General features: G+C 44.5%; 1 protein-coding gene across 1 annotated transcript in view; it reads right to left on the bottom strand.

Annotated features, from left to right (window-relative positions):
* The window catches only part of b4galnt4a (beta-1,4-N-acetyl-galactosaminyl transferase 4a), a 445,473-nt gene that overhangs the window by 5,130 nt on the left and 417,610 nt on the right, over positions 1-22,733 (bottom strand). Inside the window, exons 12-18 of the mRNA XM_024380395.2 lie at positions 12,235-12,335; positions 11,873-11,946; positions 10,344-11,773; positions 3,571-3,743; positions 2,845-3,218; positions 662-815; positions 391-463 (exon numbers count right to left, since the gene is read on the bottom strand). Of these exons, the coding sequence (XP_024236163.2) occupies positions 391-463; positions 662-815; positions 2,845-3,218; positions 3,571-3,743; positions 10,344-11,773; positions 11,873-11,946; positions 12,235-12,335 (2,379 nt within the window). The remainder of the gene's footprint in view (positions 1-390; positions 464-661; positions 816-2,844; positions 3,219-3,570; positions 3,744-10,343; positions 11,774-11,872; positions 11,947-12,234; positions 12,336-22,733) is intronic.

Here is a 22,733-nt window from a genome sequence, read left to right as displayed (position 1 = left end):
CTGAGACCTCTTGACCTCTGCAAGTCTTCAGAGTCAGAAGCTAACCATAATAATTTAAAGGGAGCTCCGAATACGGCCCCTCACGATATCAGAGCATATACCGTGACTATCTCACTGTATTAAAAAAGACCTCACTGAGATTGAGTAACAGTTACAAGAGTTAGGATATAAATTGTGATGTATGTAGCTTTTTATATTACTCATCCTGTCAATGTGAAATTGTATGGTTAGTATGGTCATGGCGTGTCATTGTAAGAGTAAAAAGTTGTCTAGAAGCTTCAGCCTGCTCTCTATTGAGTGTGCATGTGTGTCACCTCAATCAGGGAATTTGCAAATGTATTGGCTGTATATTAATTTTCTTTCCCTTCCTGAAGGACCGCTATCTCTCACCTCGATAGTGTCCACTCCGATCTGTAGTCCCGCTGAGCGCTCAAAGTTCCCTTCTCTTCTCAAGTACTCATACCTGACAAAACACACAAACGACCACATCAGTCAACTCCAGAGTTTGGTCCAATTACATATCCAATATGTGTGTGTGTCAGTTAGAATTGCTCCATAGGACAGTTCATAAATTCCTGAATCAATTCAATTCCTGTAGTAATTCAAATGCACTCCCATGGGAGCTACGGATGAATTCTGAGACAAACACACACACACGCACCTAGGCACAGTGCTCTCTCGGAGGGCCTGCTCCACGTCCATGTCGGTGCTCTCGAAGTCGACAATGATGATGCTGAAGTTGTCGTCCTTAGTCTGACGGTGCAGCTCCTCCATGTCTGTGATGAACTGCTGCACCCAGCGAGCCTGGTTCTTCACTAGAGACACACAGAAAGAGTGGTAAGTGCATTAACTTTCCATGCCAATAAAGATTATTGAATTGAATTGAGGAAGGGGGAAAAATTGTGTTTACAACACAACATTACCTAAATCAGATAGAGCAATCTTCAATTCCCAAGCTTTCCTTTCAGATCTACAAGAGTGTCTGCTGTATTTTCCAAACCTCTCCCCTGCCATTCCATGTAGTTTATCTATTCCGGAGCTAGCACACTTTCCAGGGCTACAAAAAAAGGGTGAAACGTGTGGGAGTCCTTGAGGAATGGTTTGAGAAACACTACTGTTGGAGAAGGGACTATTGACCCAATGAGAGGTCAACCCTCCAGTACTGGGGCCTCGTTTATAACCGTAATAAATTGCACACAACATTTCTGCGTGCTGGTTTTTCTGAAAAGTCTACGCACGTACAGAAATACTGAGATTCATAAACTTGCCGCACGCCATGTTTCCCGTTATAACTCAGAACTGTCAAAACTGTGCACGCGTTAACAAGCATGAAAACTCTGCCTGGAAAATGCCTCCATTCACCTTTTATGGTGACAATAACTGTTGGCATTACGCCATGGCATGCAAAAGACAAATTGTTGTACAATATTTAGTTTTTCAATAGACTGGGTTTAAATATCCTGCCTGGGCATAGGCGCAGAGATTAAAAAGGCAATGATTATGCACTCTTATCACACAGCAATACTGTAGCCTGCCCATGCTGTCAAATATTTTACATACAGTGCATTGGGAAAGTATTCAGACCCCTTGACTTTTCCCACATTTTGTTACGTTACAGCCTTATTCTAAAATGTATTAAATACGTTTTTTCTTCATCAATTTACACACAATAACCCATAATGACAAAGAAAAAATATATTTTTAGAAAACAGAAATACATTATTTACATAAGAATTCAGACCCTTTGCTATGAGACTCAAAATTGAGCTCAGGTGCATCCTGTTTCATTTGATAATTCTTGAGATGTTGCAACAACTTTATTGGAGTCCACCTGTGGTAAATTCAATTGTTTGGACATAATTTGGAAAGGCCCACACCTGTTTATATAAAGTCCCACAGTTGACAGTGCATTTCTAAAAAACCTGCTTTTGCTTTTTCATTATAGGGTATTGTGTGTAGATTGATGAGGAACATTTAAAAAAAAACATTTTAGAATAAGGCTGTAACGTAACAAAATGTGGAAAAAGTAATGGGTGCCTGAATACTTTCCGAATGCACTGTGAGTTACTGTCCGCAAATTCTGAAACGTTGTAGGGCAGGCTACTCAGCTTTGGATGTGCAGTAGATTCTGCCAATTAAGGGCAGGCTACTCAAACAAATGCAGTAGTTACAGTTATTTATTGTGTATTTTTGTTCTACTTTACTTTTAAATTTATTTTTTTATAGTACTACTGATATACATTACTGCATTGTTGGGAAAAATCAAGCACGAAAGGCATTTCACTGTAGGCTACTTGTGCACATGACAATAAAAACATGAACCTTGATACATAGACCTACTTAAATGTAAAAGTTTGCGCTGCCTATGATGTTGCAAAACTTTAAATACATCTATTTACTAGGCTACTTGGTCCAATTAAATGAGAGATGCACATGGTAATTTGTTGTATTGGCCCCTTTGGGAATATGAACCAGTCAGAAAAGGTGGAGAATATATTCTGCAATGGGTATGAAAAAAAAAAATAGGAAAAAGATTCCTTTGTCTAATTATAAGCTTCTTATGTCTAATTATTTTAGACTATCCCTAATGGCAAATGGTTGCATTCTTGTTAATATGTTTTCCTGTTTTTAGTTTTTTTATGAGTAAGCTTTTCATCATATCTCCCATTTGCACAAAATACTTACTTTCCAGCTTGCAAAATAATATTTCAACCATTAGAAAATGTGCTTACACAGGGTCTAAAGTTTGCGGGGAGGTGAGCACATTCTTACGTCAAGTGAAAAATAAATAAATGCCAACTTTTGCGTGAAAACTGGTGCACACGCGAGGCGCCTGGTACCTACCTGGCACCACAAAATGCACCATCACATCCTTCCGCCACTGCAGCATGACCGGCTGGCACAGCAGGGGGTTGGCGTAGGCCGTGCCCCATGGGGTGGCCCCGGGCTGGGCAGGGGGGTGTGTGGAGGTTGGGGGTGCGGGGGTGCTGAGGATGAGACCAGGTGGGGACCCAGCAGGGGCCGAGGCGGGGATGAACTCCGTGTTCTCCAGGCTGTCTCCTCCCAACCGGCCACGGTGGAGGAGAAGGTATATGTATTCCGAGAGGCGCACCACGTTCCGACCGCGCTCCATCAGCTCCAGTTCCACCAGGTAGCGGTTTCCCCTGGCTGAGTCTCGCCTCTTCTCCACATTGATGATCCGCAAAAGGGTGTAAATACTGGGGGAGAAAGGGGAGGGTGTGTTTAGTAAAACAAACATGCAACTTCACTGCATTGCTTCCTTCAATACACATTGCTTCCACCAATACACACGCACACGCACGCATGCACAAACACACACGCATGCACAAACACACACACACACACGCACACACACACACACACACACACACACAGAGAGAGTTCAAATACTTTAGCTGGGCTTGATTGAGCTTTTCTGGGGCAATTGACCCAATAAAAAAGTTACAAGACTGTAAACCTCGCCCATCTAGTACTCCAGGCAGGATAAGGCAAACACTAAAAGTATTCATATAGTATCTGAACCCAGGTCTGGCACAATCACACACTAACCCTCCGTTGCGCTCGTTGAGCTTCTCCATGTACTGTGCCAGCACATCCACCACCTCGCTCTCGGCCAGCTGCAGGTTCCCAGACACGTTGCAGCGCAGGTCATTCCAGTCGGAACGCAGCAGCTCAAAGTCCATGGGGTTGACTGAAAACGTTCTCTGCCAGTTGATGCTCTCCTATTTATTCATAATTATGTTTATTTGACAGTTTCTACACTTAAAACATACATGTTTTATGCATTGTACCAGATATAGGTAGACAGTCCCTGGGCAAATGAACAATAAAATCATTCACCATTAGAGCTTGAGCGATAGGCTTTGGGATTTTTTGTGTCTGACTCCAATTTTTTGGAAGTTATTTTGTTGTTATTTTAGACAAGGGATGAAATATAGACGTGTTCTGCATAAATTGAATTTCAAATGAAAAACAGCTCAGATACTTTGAATGCTGATTTCTTACATTTGAAAAATAAACATTATTACAATGAACTGATTAAGATTAGCATGACGTGTTGTTTATTGTAGGGAAGAGTGGGGTAAATTGAGCCTTGTTTCGAGGAAACCATACACAAAATGAATCATGTGACCAAATATTTAGGAAGAGGTCATCATTTCATGGAGTCTGAAGGAAGAGGACCACATGGAAAAGAGGTAAGCAAGTTCGGTCCCCAAAAATGATTTTCACAAAGTCAAATGAATTTATTGTGTTATAGGTTTCGTGATGCTTGTATCTAAACCAAAGTAGATTGTTTTAAGATAGTTTTGTACATCAGTTGGGGTGTCTATAAGCTACAATGTGGTCCTAAACCTAGCATGAAAATGCATCATTATAGCTGTGTGGGCTAATATAGTCATAATGTTTGCCTTGGGGTAGGTTGAGCACATGGCCATGGGGTAAACTGAGCCCATGGTCACCACACCCCATACAAATTAGGATTAAATCCTGTTTGTTTTATGCATGCTATGCATAGTATTTTGGCAATGTGTCATGGATAGTGTATTTTTATTGTTCCAGAGCAGTCATCATCATGCCCCGTGCATACAAACGTAAAATAAGCAGGAGTCTAGCCCCCCGTGAGGTTCTTGAGAGAGCAGACAAGGAAGTGAGAGAAGGGTAGAAGTCCATTTGAACCGCAGCAAAGGGATGAAAAAAATGACACTGAAGAGGTACATTTAACATAAAATTAAACAAACATGTACCTGCGTGAAAGAGAGGCTATGATAGATGGGCAGAGGCACACAAGGTCTTCTCTGATGACATGGAGTCTGAGCTTGATAAACATATCAAGAATCTAAAAGGAGCAGTTTCATGGCCTACAAATTGGCACACAGAAACAACAACCCTGTCCAAGACAAGTGGTCAAGAAATGGAAGGGTAAGTGATATTGAACATAGAGCTCTATATCGGAATGTAGGCATACATTTAAGATATACAATATACCACACCCTTATTCCATAAACTAAACACAGCACCATCACCTACTGTCACAGGATACCATCACCAACTTACTCCAAGGCAGCTCAACTTACCCTGTCCCTATGCTCAATTTACCCTACTTACCCACTTACCCAGGGTAAATTGTACCAAGAGACCACTTTTTTTTGGAGAAGCAGATTATTTTCAGGGATACACAACATCCTGAAATATATGTTGATATATTTGTTAGAAAGAATTCTACATTTCCCTTGAGGGGTTGATTAGCCATCTGGCAATTCTGGCAAATGCCAGATGACTGGACAGTTTTTTACTTGGGTGGGCTGGACAGTTTTTTTAGTTGGGTGGGCTGGTCAAAATCGACACACGAACACACTATTTTTTTTATACAAATACAAATGGTGACATGGCCAGCAGGCCATGGGCCTGTTAAGATTTTTGTGCAATTTCTCTGTTATACTAATCTATAATGGCTGATCAGTGGGCAACGGCCACTGACCAAGATGGGCCGGCCCGGCTGGCTTATAGGCTGAGCTGAGGTCACACAAACTCACATTCAAAGTCAAACGTGGCATCAGCAAAAGAGACCTCAGATAAACATCAAAGATCATGGATCTTTACAAAATGGAAAGGGTGCCTATAAATGTAGAATATGCACATTCTACATCGTTACCTCAATCAAAGCACTCTATTTTTTGGCCTCTAAAACCATGTTTTGACCAAATAGTAAAGTGTATTATCCTCATGATTCCGTTCATGAAAGTATGTGCACCTGTGCCTGTTTCGCTGGGGCCTGCTACTGTAATGAACAAGTCACTGTCCTCTTCCCCCATCCGCTCGAAAAATGTGTTCTGAATGTATAACATTTTAAGATGCAATTGCTGAAAAAAACAGCTTTGGAAGCTTCATCCCTTGTCCCTGTCGACGAGACGAGGGCCTCGTCTTTCTGTATGTATAATTTGTATTTCTCAACTCTCAATATTCAGCTCAATAACAACTATTTTACAACCAATATATTTGATATTGCCTTGTGATGTTGGAGTGGCACACGTGCGAAATGCGCACCAGCAATTGCGAGAGCATAGGCATATAGGTCTACTACTGAATGCTGATTGGCGACCCTCTTAAGGATTCGCCCCTTTTTAAAGATTTTCGCATAAAATGACAGACCCAAATCTAACTGCCTGTAGCTCAGGACCTGAAGCAAGGATATACATATTCCTGATACCACTTGAAAATAAACACTTTGAAGTTTGTGGAAATGTTAAATTAATGTAGGAGAATATAACACATTAGAGCTGGTAAAAGATAATTCAAAGAAAAACGTGTTTTTAAAAAAAAAATTTGTACCATCATCTTTGAAATATAAGAGAAGGGAAATAATATTATTCCACCCCAGGCACAATTTAGATGTTTAACACTAGATGGCAGCAGTGTATGTGCAACGTTATAGACTGATCCAATGAACCATTGCATTTCTGTTCAAAACTTTGTATCAAGACTGCCCAGATGTGCCTAATTGGTTTATTAATACATTTTCAAGTTCATAACTGTGCACTTTCCTCAAACAATAGCATGATATTATTTCACTGTAATAGATACTGAAAATTGGACAGTGCAGATAGAATAACAAGAATTTAAGCTTTCTGCCAATATCAATATATGTCTTTGTCCTGGGAAATGTTCTTGATACTTACAACCTCATGCTAATCACATTAGCCTACGCTAGCTCAACAATCACGCGGGGACCCACCGATCCTGTTGAGGCGCATTCCAGCAGGAGTCTATTCCACAAGTTACCAGCAGCTAAATCTATGACGTTAAAATGACTATTTACTCTGTTCCAGAGTAGCAAGCAAGGGATAAGAACATCGCCAGCCAGTATGGCAATGGAACATTTAGAACAAACGACTGGCAACCAAACCAATAGAACAAACCACTCCATCTTGTGGAAGGATGAAATAGTATGAATAAATCCATAAAAATAATGTTTTTAATTAAAATATTTCAATCATTATTTTAATATGTTGCATAACAGTGATAATGCCCTCGAAGCCGGTGTTTGGAGGATACATTGGCATGGATTGTCAGCGCGGGCCTAACACCTGTGCCAATATATCCTCCAAAAACTCTAAACACTACCTATGATATTAGTTTGTACACATAAAGATGTATGTAATTAACCTCTATTGAACCAAAAAAATCAGGAAAGGAGTCCTATTTTGACAGTAAAATATAGCAATTACAGTCTTAATTGCCAACCCAAAATGAATGACAATCACTGGATTAGGTTGCACAAAATCTTGAAAAATACCTCCCTGCTTGGACGTGTAAGAAAAAAATATATAAAAAAAATATATAAATATATTGAATACCTCCGAAGTCTATTTATTACATTCTTAATAAAGCACTATGAAGTACTTTATTTGGCCAGGGGCTGGTGCTACCAACTGTAAAAGTTAGTGGGACCAGTGACACCAGGGGAAAATATCTGGAGCCCTGTAATAGTAATTAACACTTAGGGTGTGACAGGCACTAATTTGTATTATAAACTGGATGGTTCAAGCCCTGAATGCTGATTGGCTGACAGTTGTGGTACAGTGGGGCAAAAAAGTATTTAATCAGCCACCAATTGTGCAAGTTCTCCCACTTAAAAAGATAAGAGAGGCCTGTAATTTTCATCATAGGTAAACTTAAACTATGACAGACAAAATTAGAAAATTATTTTTTTACATTTTTGTAATGAATTTATTTGCAAATTATGGTGGAAAAAAAGTATTTAGTCACCTACAAGCAAGCAAAAATGTCTGGCTCTCACAGACCTGTAACTTCTTCTTTAAGAGGCTCCTCTGTTCTCCACTCGTTACCTGTATTAATGGCACCTGTTTGAACTTGTTATCAGTATAAAAGACACCTGTCCACAACCTCAAACAGTCACACTCCAAACTCCACTATGGCCAAGACCAAAGAGCTGTCAAAGGACACCAGAAACAAAATTGTAGACCTGCACCAGGCTGGGAAGACTGAATCTGCAATAGGTACGCAGCTTGGTTTGAAGAAATCAACTGTGTGAGCAATTATTAGGAAATGGAAGACATACAAGACCACTGATAATCTCCCTCGACCTGGGGCTCCACGCAAGATCTCACCCCGGGGGTCAAAATGATCACAAGAACGGTGAGCAAAACTCCCAGAACCACACGGGGGGACCTAGTGAATGACCTGCAAAGAGCTGGGACCAAAGTAACAAAGCCTACCATCAGTAATACACTACGCCGCCAGGGACTCAAATCCTGCAGTGCGAGACGTGTCCCCCTGCTTAAGCCAGTACATGTCCAGGCCCGTCTGAAGTTTCCTAGAGAGCATTTGGATGATCCAGAAGAAGATTGGGAGAATGTCATATGGTCAGATGAAACCAAAATATAACTTTTTGGTAAAAACTCAACTCGTCGTGTTTGGAGGACAAAGAATGCTGAGTTGCATCCAAAGAACACCATACCTACTGTGAAGCATGGGGGTGGAAACATCATGCTTTGGGGCTGTTTTTCTGCAAAGGGACCAGGACGACTGATCCGTGTAAAGGAAAGAATGAATGGGGCCATGTATCGTGAGATTTTGAGTGAAAACCTCCTTCCATCAGCAAGGGCATTGAAGATGAAACGTGGCTGGGTCTTTCAGCATGACAATGATCCCAAACACATCGCCCGGGCAACGAAGGAGTGGCTTCGTAAGAAGCATTTCAAGGTCCTGGAGTGGCCTAGCCAATCTCCAGATCTCAACCCCATAGAAAATCTTTGAAGGGAGTTGAAAGTCCGTGTTGCCCAGCAACAGACCCAAAACATCACTGCTCTAGAGGAGATCTGCATGGAGGAATGGGCCAAAATACCAGTAACAGTGTGTGAAAACCTTGTGAAGACTTACAGAAAACGTTTGATTTCTGTCATTGCCAACAAAGGGTATTTGTATCAACAGTATTGAAATTAACTTTTGTTATTGACCAAATACTAATTTTCCACCATAATTTGCAAATAAATTCATTAAAAATCCTACAATGTGATTTTCTGGATTTCTTTTCTCATTTTGTCTGTCATAGTTGAAGTGTACCTATGATGAAAATTACAGGCCTCCTCATCTTTTTAAGTGGGAGAACTTGCACAATTGGTGGCTGACTAAATACTTTTTTTGCCCCACTGTATATCAGACCATATACTGAACCACGGGTATAGCAAAATGTATTTTTACTGCTCTAAGTACATTGGTAACCAGTTTATAATAGCAATAAGGCACCTCAGGGTTTCTTGGTATATGGCCAATATACCATGGCTGTATCCAGGCCCTCCACATTGCGCCGTGTATAAGAACAGTCCTTATCCGTGTTATATTGTCCATATACCACACCTCCTCGGGCCTTATTGCTTAAATATAGCCTAAGTCATTATCTTTTATAATGTACAGTATAAGGCTTAAGCAGGCAGGCAGACAGACAGACAGACAACTAGAAGAAGCACAGTGACAGCAGAGAAGATGCGGAGACAGGTAGACAGCACAAAAGGGAGGCAAACAAAATGTCTAGAGCAGAGCCACAGTTACAGTGGTGGGTTGTATTTCCAGTGGTGTTTTTACATATTGTATTTGTTTTAAGGAAGTGGCTGCGGATCCAACTTTTCAGGATCTTTAGCATAACGTTACTGTAAGACAAAAACACAGCGCATTTTTCTCGTGGCCAAAACTCAACAGCTCGTGCCACTAGGCAAAATACACAGGTAGGCTATATTCTACAGTTAGTTAACAACTTCTGCTCTAAAATTCACTCTGCACATCAGTCAAAAAACAACACGGTAGGCTACTTCGAAACAACACTGTATAACTCAAGATCTAAATGCATATCTCCATGAAACTGATTGAGATGAAATGGTTGATGGGTAAAACATGAGGAATTATCATTCACGATTGAATGCGGTGGTGTGGATATATTTGGTTCCGTTATGTAGAATACTGTGATTATTATGTGAGACATTGATTCAACATGATCCAACTTTATTAAACAAGCACCAATCGCCTGAGCAGTCTGTTCTCTGTGCGTAAAAGTACCCCAAAAAGTCACAACCTTGTTTTAAACATGAGTTGGTTAAAAAAAAGAAGAGGAGGACCATGTCTCGCCACTTGTACCGAAATGGTTAAGAAACGCTATACTGTACAGCCCTAACGCCTGTGTCTATGTAGGGTGTGTGTGTAGGGTCAGGCTGTAGGATTTATGTTTGAGGATGGGGAGTGGGGGAGGCGGTGACTTGGTGACTCTGGCTCAATTCAATACAATCAGAAACAGTTAAATCACAACAAACCTCAGCCCAGCCTGGACGCGCCTCTTCAGCCTCATAACTGTAGTCGGACACCCCACCCTCCTCTGGTTCTGGGTCTGGGTCAGCGTTCGAGCGGATTGGATCAGGGTCTGGGTCGGGTTCTGAGGGTTCTTGGTCTGGGTCGGGTTGTTTTTGCTGTGACTCAGTGATCTCAGAGGTTTTGAGGTATGAGGTGACCCTGGTTTCTAGCCTGCTTTCAACCCTGCTCTCGATAGTTTGGGGATTCTCCAAAGAGTTGGGGGGAGTGGGTGAATGAGGTGGCGGGGGCTGGAGGTGCTGGGGCAATGGGGTGCCTCTTTTACTGGGTAAGGTGACGTCTGCGGCAGCCTCTCTTTCTGGGGGTATGTGGGGCTCCCTTCCCCCTCCTCTAACTCTCCTCCTCTCTCTGTCTCGGAGCCTCACTACCGCCACCCTGCTGGCAGCCTGGTGAACTGCGCCTTGTCTGCTAACACTAGCATTAGTGTCACGTGGGGGAGCTTTGCCGTCTCTTAGTGGGGGTTTGGGCCAGAGTTGGGGGGCAGTGACGAGCCCCCTGCTCCCCGCTCCCCCTCTCCCCCTGGATCGAGTGCTCTGGAGGTTGACCAGTCTGGTGGTCTTTCCACTCTGGTACAGAAACACCCCAGGAAAGACCTCTCTCGGATGACGCGACCCCGGACCCCTGCCCCTCTCCCTCTCCGCCCTCCTCTCCTCCTTCTCTCGCTCCCTTTCTTTGACCGGCCGTGGCCTGGTGATGTAGATCTTGTTTTCATCCTTCTTTTCCCTATTGTTGTTGTTGCCGGCGGCGGCGGCGGCAGCATTTTTGTCATTACCATGGTTACGGGCAGCGTTATCATGGAGGCGGGCGTTGGCGGCGTTGTTGCCGGGGGCGGAGTTACTAAGGATCTGCTTGGCATGGCTGGCAAGGGCCGAGAGAGAGGTCTTCTGGGGGAAGAGCAGGGACGACTTGCTCAGTTTGGGAGGGGTCTCCTCCCCTGCACCCCCTCCTCCTCCTCCCTTCCTGCCCGGCCCCCCGGGTCCTAGCTCAGAGGGACCCGTCCTGATCCAGGAGAGGGAGCGACCGTGGACCACGTTGTCCGACTGCGGGTGCAGCTCCTCGCTCTCTGCCTCGGGTCTCTCTAGAAGTCCCCTCCTGGAGGTCTGTCCCCCTCTTCTCCTCGGCCCGTCCTTGTCCCACTCTCTGTCTGTCTGTCCATCACTCTTGAGGAATTGTTTTTTCTCTCTACGGACCACAATACTGTTCTCCTCCTCCCCCTCTCTTTCTCCAATGGTGGGTCTGGAGGTGTGGATAGATAGGCTGGGGTGGGAGGTCCTCTTAGCTGATAGGCTAGGCAGAGCGGTCCTATTTGGTGATTGGGTACCTACGATCTCGGCCTCATCTTCCGGGTCCACCCCTTCCTCCTCTTCCGGGAAATCTGTGGCAACAGAGAAAGTTAATCGTTAAAGGGTGTGTGTGTGTATGTGTGTTGTGTATGTATATGTGTATCTGTGTGTCAGTGGGTATGTGTACTTACCGTCTGGGTTAGGGAAGAAGAAGGGTCTATCATCGTCCTCCTCGTCTATCTTCATGTACTTGTAGAAGCCAAACCTGTCAGAGAGAGAGCACGAGAGCGAGAGAGCGAGAGAGACAGTTAGCACACACATATACACAGAAGTCTAACAATACCCCAACTAAGTGTTTCTCTTTCTCGCTTCTTTCTTTTCTGTTTTATATATTTTTATGTTTGTATCTCTCCACCTATGCTTTTGAGAGTGGTTACATTTGTCCATCTTCATCCTTCCAAACCAAGTGGTGGAGCAGGCATATTTCTCTGCTCTGCTTCCATCTGTGAATTACAATATAATAATCAAATGGAAAATAGCCAACCGAACTTACTTCTCCAAGTAGATGGGCGACTCCCTGTAGAAACACTTGTTCTCTCTCTCCATGTGTGTCAGACGTGTAAAGTCATTGGGATAAATGAAGGACAGGTACACCTGAGGGGGAGACAAACAGGGACAAGTCCGTGAATAAAGACAGAACTAATAGATACAGTGCTAATAACATGTATGGATAAATACTGATCAAGTGCAGGGTCCTGTTCATTAAGGAAAAGGTTTTGCAAAGGAAAAGGAAAGTCCAGGGTAGCCCCTTACTGTTTCAGTCTGTTTTTATCCGTTTGGTGCCTAATGAATATGACCCTGGTATTCCTTCCTCAAAAAATATGATATTTATCTGATAATAATATTTTGGTGTAATAACACACTTTGACCAAATGAGAACCCTAGAGGTTTGTTCAGCGCTGTCTTCAATACAGAAGAGGAAGAAGATGAGTTTTAAACACTCAAACCAGTAGAAATCCATTTTTTCGAGCTGAAAAATGATGGCCAGAGCTTACCCATGAATTTGCACAACAATGTAAGTCAATAAGTCATAGTCTTTGTCAAAGTATGATATATTTGGGCTATGTTTCAGGGCTGGGTTAAATATGAATGGTAGCACCCATCATTGTTTATGAATCAGAAACACATGCAGCGTTTGAGAGTCGTGACTGAGCTGAGCAATATAATAGATCATCTTTGGCTATAGCAAACATGGTGGCTAAATGAAGATAGTTTACTCAGGCTTTTTACCATTTACCAAATGGTCAGTTCCGGTGTACATAATGCCTTTTGGTCCCGCTTTGAGGACAATACAGTGCCACTGACACGGCCTGCAACGAAAACATGCGGTCTCTCCTTCACTGCAGCCGAAGTGAGTAAGACATTTAAACGTGTTAACCCTCGCAAGGCTGCAGGCCCAGACGGCATCTCCAGCCGCGCCCTCAGAGCATGCGCAGACCAGCTGGCCGGTGTGTTTACGGACATATTCAATCAATCCCTATACCAGTCTGCTGTTCCCACATGCTTCAAGAGGGCCACCATTGTTCCTGTTCCCAAGAAAGCTAAGGTAACTGAGCTAAACGACTACCGCCCCGTAGCACTCACATCCGTCATCATGAAGTGCTTTGAGAGACTAGTCAAGGACCATATCATCTCCACCCTACCTGACACCCTAGACCCACTCCAATTTGCTTACCGCCCAAATAGGTCCACAGACGATGCAATCTCAACCACACTGCACACTGCCCTAACCAATCTGGACAAGAGGAATACCTATGTGAGAATGCTGTTCATTGACTACAGCTCGGCATTCAACACCATAGTACCCTCCAAGCTCGTCATCAAGCTCGAGACCCTGGGTCTCGACCCCGCCCTGTGCAACTGGGTTCTGGACTTCCTGACGGGCCGCCCCCAGGTGGTGAGGGTAGGCAACAACATCTCCTCCCCGCTGATCCTCAACACTGGGGCCCCACAAGGGTGCGTTCTGAGCCCTCTCCTGTACTCCCTGTTCACCCACGACTGCGTGGCCATGCACGCCTCCAACTCAATCATCAAGTTTGCGGACAACACAACAGTGGTAGGCTTGATTACCAACAACGACGAGACGGCCTACAGGGAGGAGGTGAGGGCCCTAGGAGTGTGGTGTCAGGAAAATAACCTCACACTCAACGTCAACAAAACTAAGGAGATGATTGTGGACTTCAGGAAACAGCAGAGGGAACACCCCCATCCACATCGATGGAACAGTAGTGGAGAGGGTAGCAAGTTTTAAGTTCCTCGGCATACACATCACAGACAAACTGAATTGGTCCACTCACACAGTCAGCATCGTGAGGAAGGCGCAGCAGCGCCTCTTCAACCTCAGGAGGCTGAAGAAATTCGGCTTGTCACCAAAAGCACTCACAAACTTCTACAGATGCACAATCGAGAGCATCCTGGCGGGCTGTATCACCGCCTGGTATGGCAACTGCACCGCCCTCAACCGTAAGGCTCTCCAGAGGGTAGTGAGGTCTGCACAACGCATCACCGGGGGCAAACTACCTGCCCTCCAGGACACCTACACCACCCGATGCTACAGGAAGGCCATAAAGATCATCAAGGACATCAACCACCCGAGCCACTGCCTGTTCACCCCGCTGTCATCCAGAAGGCGAGGTCAGTACAGGTGCATCAAAGCTGGGACCGAGAGACTGAAAAACAGCTTCTATCTCAAGGCCATCAGACTGTTAAACAGCCACCACTAACATTGAGTGGCTACTGCCAACACACTGTCAATGACACTGACTCTACTCCAGCCACTTTAATAATGGGAATTGATGGGAAATGATGTAAATATATCACTAGCCACTTTAAACAATGCTACCTTATATAATGTTACTTACCCTACATTATTCATCTCATATGCATTCGTAGATACTGTACTCTATATCATCGACTGCATCCTTATGTAATACATGTATCACTAGCCACTTTAACTATGCCACTTGGTTTACATACTCATCTCATATGTATATACTGTACTCGATATCATCTACTGTATCTTGCCTATGCTGCTCTGTACCATCACTCATTCATATATCCTTATGTACATATTCTTTATCCCCTTACACTGTGTATAAGACATTCGTTTTTTTGGAATTGTTAGTTAGATTACTTCTTTGTTATTACTGCATTGTCGGAACTAGAAGCACAAGCATTTCGCTACACTCGCATTAACATCTGCTAACCATGTGTATGTGACAAATAAAATTTGATTTGATTTGATTTTCCTAGACTTGACGCTCTGGCGATTCTCTCAAGCTCTGTCAAGTTGGATGGAGAGCATCACTGCACAGCTATTTTCGGTCTCTCCAGAGATGTTCAATCGGGTTCAAGTCAGGGCTCTGGCTGCGCCACTCAAGGACAATCAGAGAATTGTCCCCAAAGCAACTCCTGTGTTGTCTTGGCTGTGTGCTTATGGTCTTTGTACTATTGGAAGGTGAACCTTCACCCCAGTCTGAGGTCCTGAGCATCTCGATCCTGACTAGTCTCCAAGTCCCTGCCGCTGAAAAACATCCCCACAGCATGACGCTGCCACCACCATACTTCACCGTAGGGATGGTGCCAGGTTTCTTCCAGACGTGGAATGCCAAATAGTTCAACCTTGGTTTCATCAGACCAGAGAATATTGTTTCTCATGATCTGAGAGTCCTTTATGTCATGTGCCTTTTACTGATGAGTGGCTTCTGTCTGGCCACTCTACCATAAAGGCCTGATTGGTGGAGTGCTGCAGTGATGGTTCTCCTTCTGGAAGGTTCTCCCATCTTCACAGAGGAACTCTGGAGCTCTGTCAGAGTGACCATCGGGTTCTTTGTCACCTCCCTGACCAAGACCCTTCTCCCCCGATTGCTCAGTTTGGCCGGGCGGCCAGCTCTAGGAAGAGTCTTGGTGGTTCCAAACTTCTACCATTTAAGAATGACAGACTGAGTTCTTGGGGAACTTCAATGCTCCAGAAATATTTTGGGACCTTTCCCCAGATCTTGTGACTCGACACAATCCTGTCACGGAGCTCTACCGACAATTCCTTCGAGGTGTGTGCCTTTCCAAATCATGTTGAATCCGTTTAATTTACCACATCTCAAGGATAATCAATGGAAACAGGATGCACCTGAGCTCAATTTCAAGTTTCATAGCAAAGGGTCTGCATACTTATTATGTAAATAAGATATTTACTGCGACCTGGCCAATATACAGTGCCTTGCGAAAGTATTCGGCCCCCTTGAACTTTGCGACCTTTTGCCACATTTCAGTCACATATCTTTATGTTTGAAGCCTGAAATGTGGCAAAAGGTCGCAAAGTTCAAGGGGGCCGAATACTTTCGCAAGGCACTGTAAAGCAAAGCAGTGCAACAAAAACAACAACATAGAGTTACACATGGGAAAAACAAAAGTACAGTCAATAACACAACAGAAAAATCTATACACAGAGTGTGGAAATGGAGTAAAGAGGTATAAGGCAATAAATAGCCCATAGTAGCGAAGTAATTTCAATTTAGCAAATTAACACTGGAGTGATAGATGTGCAGATGAGGATGTACAAGTAGAAATACTGGTGTGCAAAAGAGCAAAAAAAGTAAACAAAAACAATTTGGGGATGAGGTACGTAGTTGGATGGGCTATTTACAGATGAACTATGTACAGCTGCAGTGATAGAAAAGCTCCTCAGATAGCTGATGCTTAAAGTTAGTCTTCAGCTTCAGCGATTTTTGCAATTCGTTCCAGTCATTGGCAGCAGAAAACTGGAAGGAAAGGCAGCCAAAGCAGGTGTTGGATTTGGGGATGACCAGTGAGATATACCTGCTGGAGCGCGTGCTACGGGTGGGTGTTGTTATGGTGACCAGTGAGCTGAGATAAGGAGGAGCTTTACCTAGCAAAGACTTATAGATGACCTGGAGCCAGTGGGTCTGGCGATGGATATGTAGCGAGGGCCAGCCAACGAGAGCATACAGGTCGCAGTGGTGGGTGGTATATGGGGTTTTGGTGACAAAACGGATGGCACTGTGATAGACTGCATCCAATTTACTGAGTAGAGTGTTGGAGGCTCTTTTGTAAATGACATCGCCGAAGTCGAGGATCGGTAGGATAGTCAGTTTTACGAGGGTATGTTTGGCAGCATGAGTGAAGGAGGCTTTGTTGCGAAATAGGAAGCTGTTTCTAGATTTAATTTTGGATTGGAAATGCTTAATATGAGTCTGGAAGGAGAGTTTACAGTCTAACCAGACACCTAGTTATTTGTAGTTGTTCACATATTCTAAGTCAGAACCGTCCAGTGTAGTGATGGTCGTCGAACGGGTGGGTGTGGGCGGCGATCGGTTGAAGAGCATGCATTTAGTTTTACTAGTGTTTAAGAGCAATTGGAGGCCACAGAAGGAGTGTTGTATGGCACTGAAGCTCGTTTGGAGGTTTGTTAACACAATGTCCAAAGTAGGGCCAGATGTATACAGAATGCTGTCGTCCGCGTAGAAGTGGAACAAGGAGTCACGCACAGCAAGAGCGACATCATTGGTATATACAGAGAAAAGAGTCGGCCCGAGAATTGAACCCTGTGGTACCCCATAGAGACTGCCAGAGGTCCGGACAACAGGCCCTCCGATTTGACACACTGAACTCTATCTGAGAAGTAGTTGGTGAACCAGGCGAGGCAGTCATTTGAGAAACCAAGGCTGTTGAGTCTGCCGATAAGAATACGGTGATTGACAGAGTCGAAAGCCTTGGCCAGGTCGATGAAGACGGCTGCGCAGTATTGTCTTTTATCGATGGCGGTTATGATATCGTTTAGTACCTTGAGCGTGGCTGAGGTGCACCCGTGACCAGCTCGGAACCCGGATTGCACAGTGGAGAAGGTACGGTGGGATTTGAAATGATCAGTGATCTGTTTGTTAACTTGGCCATCAAAGACTTTAGAAAGGCAGGGCAGAATGGATATGGGGGATGACTGCAGCAGCTTTCCAATCTCTAGGAATTTCGGACGATACAAAAGAGAGGTTGAACAGACTAGTAACAGGAGTTGCAACAATGGCGGCAGATCATTTTAGAAAGAGAGGGTCTAGATTGTCTAGCCCAACTGATTTGTACAGGTCCAGATTTTGCAGCTCTTTCACAATATCTGCTATCTGGATTTGGGTGAAAGAGAAGCTGGGGAGGCTTGGGCAAGTAGTGTGTGTGTCCAGAGGGTGCGGAGCTGTTGGCCGGGGTTGGGGTAGCCAGGAGGAAAGATTGACCAGCCATAGAAAAATGCTTATTGAAATTCTCAATTATCATGGATTTATCGGTGGTGACAGTGTTTCCTAGCCTCAGTGCAGTGGGCAGCTAGGAGGAGGTGCTCTTATTCTCCATGGACTTTACAGTGTCCCATAACTTTTTAGAGTTAGAGCTACAGGATGCATATTTCTGTTTGAAAAAGCTAGCCTTTGCTTTCCTAACTGTGTGTATTGGTTCCTGACTTCCCTGAAAAGTTGCATATCGCGGGGACTATTCGATGCTAGTGCAGTACCCCACAGGATGTTTTTGTGCTGGTCGAGGGCAGTCAGATCTGGAGTGAACCATGGGCTACATCTGTTCTTAGTTCAACATTTTTTGAAATGGGCATGCTTATTTAAGATGGTGAGGAAATGACTTTCAAAGAACAACCAAGCATCCTCTACTGACGGGATGAGGTCAATATCCTTATAGGAAAGCCGGGCCAGGTCGATTAGATAGGCCTGCTCGCAGAAGTGTTTTAGGGAGCATTTGACAGTGATGAGGGGTGGTCATTTGACCGTGAACCCATAACGGATGCAATGAGGCAGTGATCCGCTGAGATCCTGATTGAAAACAGAGGTGTATTTGGAGGACAAGTTGGTCAGGATAATATCTATTAGGGTGCCCTTGTTTACGGATATAGGGTTCCACCTGGTGTTCCTTGATGATTTGTGTGAGATTGAGGGCATCTAGTTTAGATTGTAGGTTGGCCGGGGTGTTAAGCATATCCCAGTTTAGGTCACCTAACAGAACGAACTGAAGATAGATGAGGGGCAATCATTTCACATATGGTGGCCAGGGCACAGATGGGAGCTGAGGGGGGTCTATAGCAGACGGGAACAGTGAGAAACTTATTTCTAAAGAAATTAATTTTTATAATTAAAAGCTCAAACTGTTTGGGCATAGACCTGGAAAGTATGACATAGCCTGCAAAGTTATCTCTGCAGTATATTGCAACTCCTCCCCCTTTGGCAGTTCTATCTTGATGGAAAATGTGGTAGTTGGGGATGGAAATCTCAGAATTTTTGGTGGCCTTCCTAAGCCAGGATTCAGACATGGCTGGCTCCTTGGAGGAGTGAGCTAAAGCAGTGAGTAAAACAAACTTAGGGAGGAAGCTTCTGATGTTAACATGCATGAAACAAAGGCTTTTACGGTTACAGAAGTCAACAAATGAGAGCACCTGGGGACACACAGGGCCTGGGTTAACCTCCACATCACCCGAGGAACAGAGGAGGAGTAGGACGAGGGTACGGCTAAAAGCTCTCAAATCTGGTCGTCAAGTACTTTGGGGACGGAGAATAAGAATAGATTCAGGGAATAATGTACAGACAGGGGTATGGTGGGGTGCGGGTACAGTGGAGATAAACCTAGGTATTGAGGGACAATAAGAGAGGTTGCATCTCTGGAGGCAATAGTTATGCTAGGTGACGTCACCCCATGTGTGGGAGGTGGGGCTCCGCAGTAAAATAAAATAATGATAACTACCCTAAACAACAGTATACAAGGCATATTGACAGAGAGAGACATAAAGCGAGGCATAAAGCAATCACAGGTGTTGATTGGGAGAGCTAGCTAAGACAACAACGGGTAAGACAGCAACAGCTAATCAGAAACACAGGGCCTGAGTTCGAAGGATGGGGCCGAAAGATAAACAAAATAAACTAAATGGAATACCGTGATTAATGAACAGTCCAGCAGGCACCAGCTATGTAGCCTTGTGATCAGCAAAAGATGAAACAGTTAAGTCGTTACTACGCTAGCAAGCGGGAGACACGGCGTTCATAAAGATAGCAGGCTGGGGCTAGCAGAAGCGTCTTCACCGACGTCCTACAAAGGCCGGTTGAGGGCACATCGGACAGAACATCGGACAGACCAGTCATGATGGATTGCTGGGGCGCCGTGTCGACAAAGGCTCCAGGCCAATTGGCAAAAGAGGTATTGTAGATGGAGTAATTTCGTAATTTTGTTTGCTAGCCAGGAGATGCGCCTGGCTCAAGGCTAACTGGTGCTAGCTTCGGGACAAGGGCGTTAGCCACTATAGTCACTCAGTAGCAGCTAGCTGGTTGTGATGATCCGATGCAAAGGTTCAGAGCTTACAGCAGGAATCCGGGGATGTAGTGGCTTCTAGTAGCGTTAGTGAAGAGTCCGGGAGGCATCAGCTGTGTAGCTCAGTGATCATATGCTCCACTGAGCAGGCTGGGAGATGGGCCTGGCTCAAAGGCTAGCTTCGGGGCTGGGCAACTCGGTAGCAGCTAGCTAGCTGTGATGATCTGGAGTAATGGTGGAGAAAAGCAGTCCGATATACTCAGGGTTGATATCGTGTTGTGCAGACTGGCGGGTATTATCCAGGGTAAAAGCGGCTGGTGTCAAAGCTAGAGGTAAAGGCCGCTAGCAGCGGCTAACAATGACTAAATAGCTAGTAGCTAATTAGCCGGTTAGCATCTGATGGCTAGCTGCTGATGGAGGTTCTAGCTATAAGGTATAAAAAAAGAAATAGCAGATCCATATCACATTCTGTGAGGCGGGTTGACGGAAGGTACATTTAATTTAAAAATGGAAAAAGATATTGAAATATGTTGAAATATATTTTAAAAAACGACGAAAAAGGACATTTACATGGGACAAAGACAAACACGTCTGCACTGCTATACCAACTTGGAATGTAAAAAATAAAGGTTAATTAAAATAATTCATTGATATATAGCTAGCTAGCTTGCTGAAATGAAAACAGAGAGAATAAAGAATATCGCTACAGTGCCTTCAGAAAGTACACTGCTCAAAAAAATAAAGGGAACACTAAAATAACACATCCTAGATCTGAATGAATGAAATATTCTTATTAAATACTTTTTTCTTTACAGAGTTGAATGTGCTGACAACAAAATCACACAAAAATGATCAATGGAAATCAAATGTATCAACCCATGGAGGTCTGGATTTGGAGTAACACTCAAAATTAAAGTGGAAAACCACAAAACAGGCTGATCCAACTTTGATGTAATGTCCTTAAAACAAGTCAAAATTAGGCTCAGTCGTGTGTGTGGCCTCCACGTGCCTGTATGACCTCTCTACAACGCCTGGGCATGCTCCTGATGAGGTGGCGGATGGTCTCCCGAGGGATCTCCTCCCAGACCTGGACTAAAGCATCCGCCAACTCCTGGACAGTCTGTGGTGCAATGTGGCGTTGGGGGATGGAGCGAGACATGATGTCCCAGATGTGCTCAATTGGATTCAGGTCTGGGGAACGGGCGGGCCAGTCCATAGCATCAATGCCTTCCTCTTGCAGGAACTGCTGACACACTCCAGCCACATGAGGTCTAGCATTGTCTTGCATTAGGAGGAACCCAGGGCCAACCGCACCAGCATATGGTCTCACAAGGGGTCTGAGGATCTCATCTCGGTACCTAATGACAGTCAGGCTACCTCTGGCGAGCACATGGAAGGCTGTGCGGCCCCCCAAAGAAATGCCACCCCACACCATGACTGACCCACCACCAAACCGGTCATACTGGAGGATGTTGCAGGCAGCAGAACTTTCTCCACGGCGTCTCCAGACTCTGTCACGTCTGTCACATGTGCTCAGTGTGAACCTGCTTTCATCTGTGAAGAGCACAGGGCACCAGTGGCGAATTTGCCAATCTTGGTGTTCTCTGGCAAATGCCAAATGTCCTGCACGGTGTTGGGCTGTAAGCACAACCCCCACCTGTGGACGTCGGACCCTCATACCACCCTCATGGAGTCTGTTTCTGACCGTTTGAGCAGACACATGCACATTTGTGGCCTGCTGGAGGTCATTTTGCAGGGCTCTGGCAGTGCTCCTCCTGCTCCTCCTTGCACAAAGGCGGAGGTAGCGGTCCTGCTGCTGGGTTGTTGCCCTCCTACGGGCTCCTCCACGTCTCCTGATGTACTGGCCTGTCTCCTGGTAGCGCCTCCATGCTCTGCAGACGCTGACAGACACAGCAAACCTTCTTGCCACAGCTCGCATTGATGTGCCATCCTGGATGAGCTGCACTACCTGAGCCACTTGTGTGAGTTGTAGACTCCGTCTCATGCTACCACTAGAGTGAAAGCACCGCCAGCATTCAAAAGTGACCAAAACATCAGCCAGGAAGCATAGGAACTGAGAAGTGGTCTGGTCACCACCTGCAGAACCACTCCTTTATTGGGGGTGTCTTGCTAAATGCCTAAAATTTCCACCTGTTGTCTATTCCATTTGCACAACAGCATGTGAAATTTATTGTCAATCAGTGTTGCTTCCTAAGTGGACAGTTTGATTTCACAGAAGTGTGATTGACTTGGAGTTACAGTGTGATGTTTAAGTGTTCCCTTTATTTTTTTGAGCAGTGTATTTACGCGCCTGGACTTTTTCCCCATTTTGTTGTGTTACAAAGTGGGATCCAAATGGATTTAACTGAACATTTTTTGCCAACGATCTACACAAAATACTCTAAAGTGAAAGAAACATTTGAATAAAATAAATTGTAATAATGGAAAATACACTTGAATATATCTTGATTATATAAGTATTCAAAACCCTGAGTCAATACATGTTAGAATCACCTTACAGCTGTGAGTCTTTCTGGGTAAGTCTCTAAGGGGCCGATCCCAACTTAGGAATTTATGCCTTTCCTACGCACGCCTTCCTATGCACTTCTCAGTATTTGGTATTCAGACTTTCCTTATTCAGTCGCGTAACACGCACTGCAGGTGTGGTTACCTTGCATACTCTAAATA

Source organism: Oncorhynchus tshawytscha, linkage group LG19, assembly GCF_018296145.1.
Source record: "Oncorhynchus tshawytscha isolate Ot180627B linkage group LG19, Otsh_v2.0, whole genome shotgun sequence".
In the NCBI taxonomy this organism is placed as follows: domain Eukaryota; kingdom Metazoa; phylum Chordata; class Actinopteri; order Salmoniformes; family Salmonidae; genus Oncorhynchus; species Oncorhynchus tshawytscha.
The sequence above is the reverse complement of the archived record's forward strand: the minus strand, read 5'-3'. Positions and strand labels throughout refer to the sequence as shown.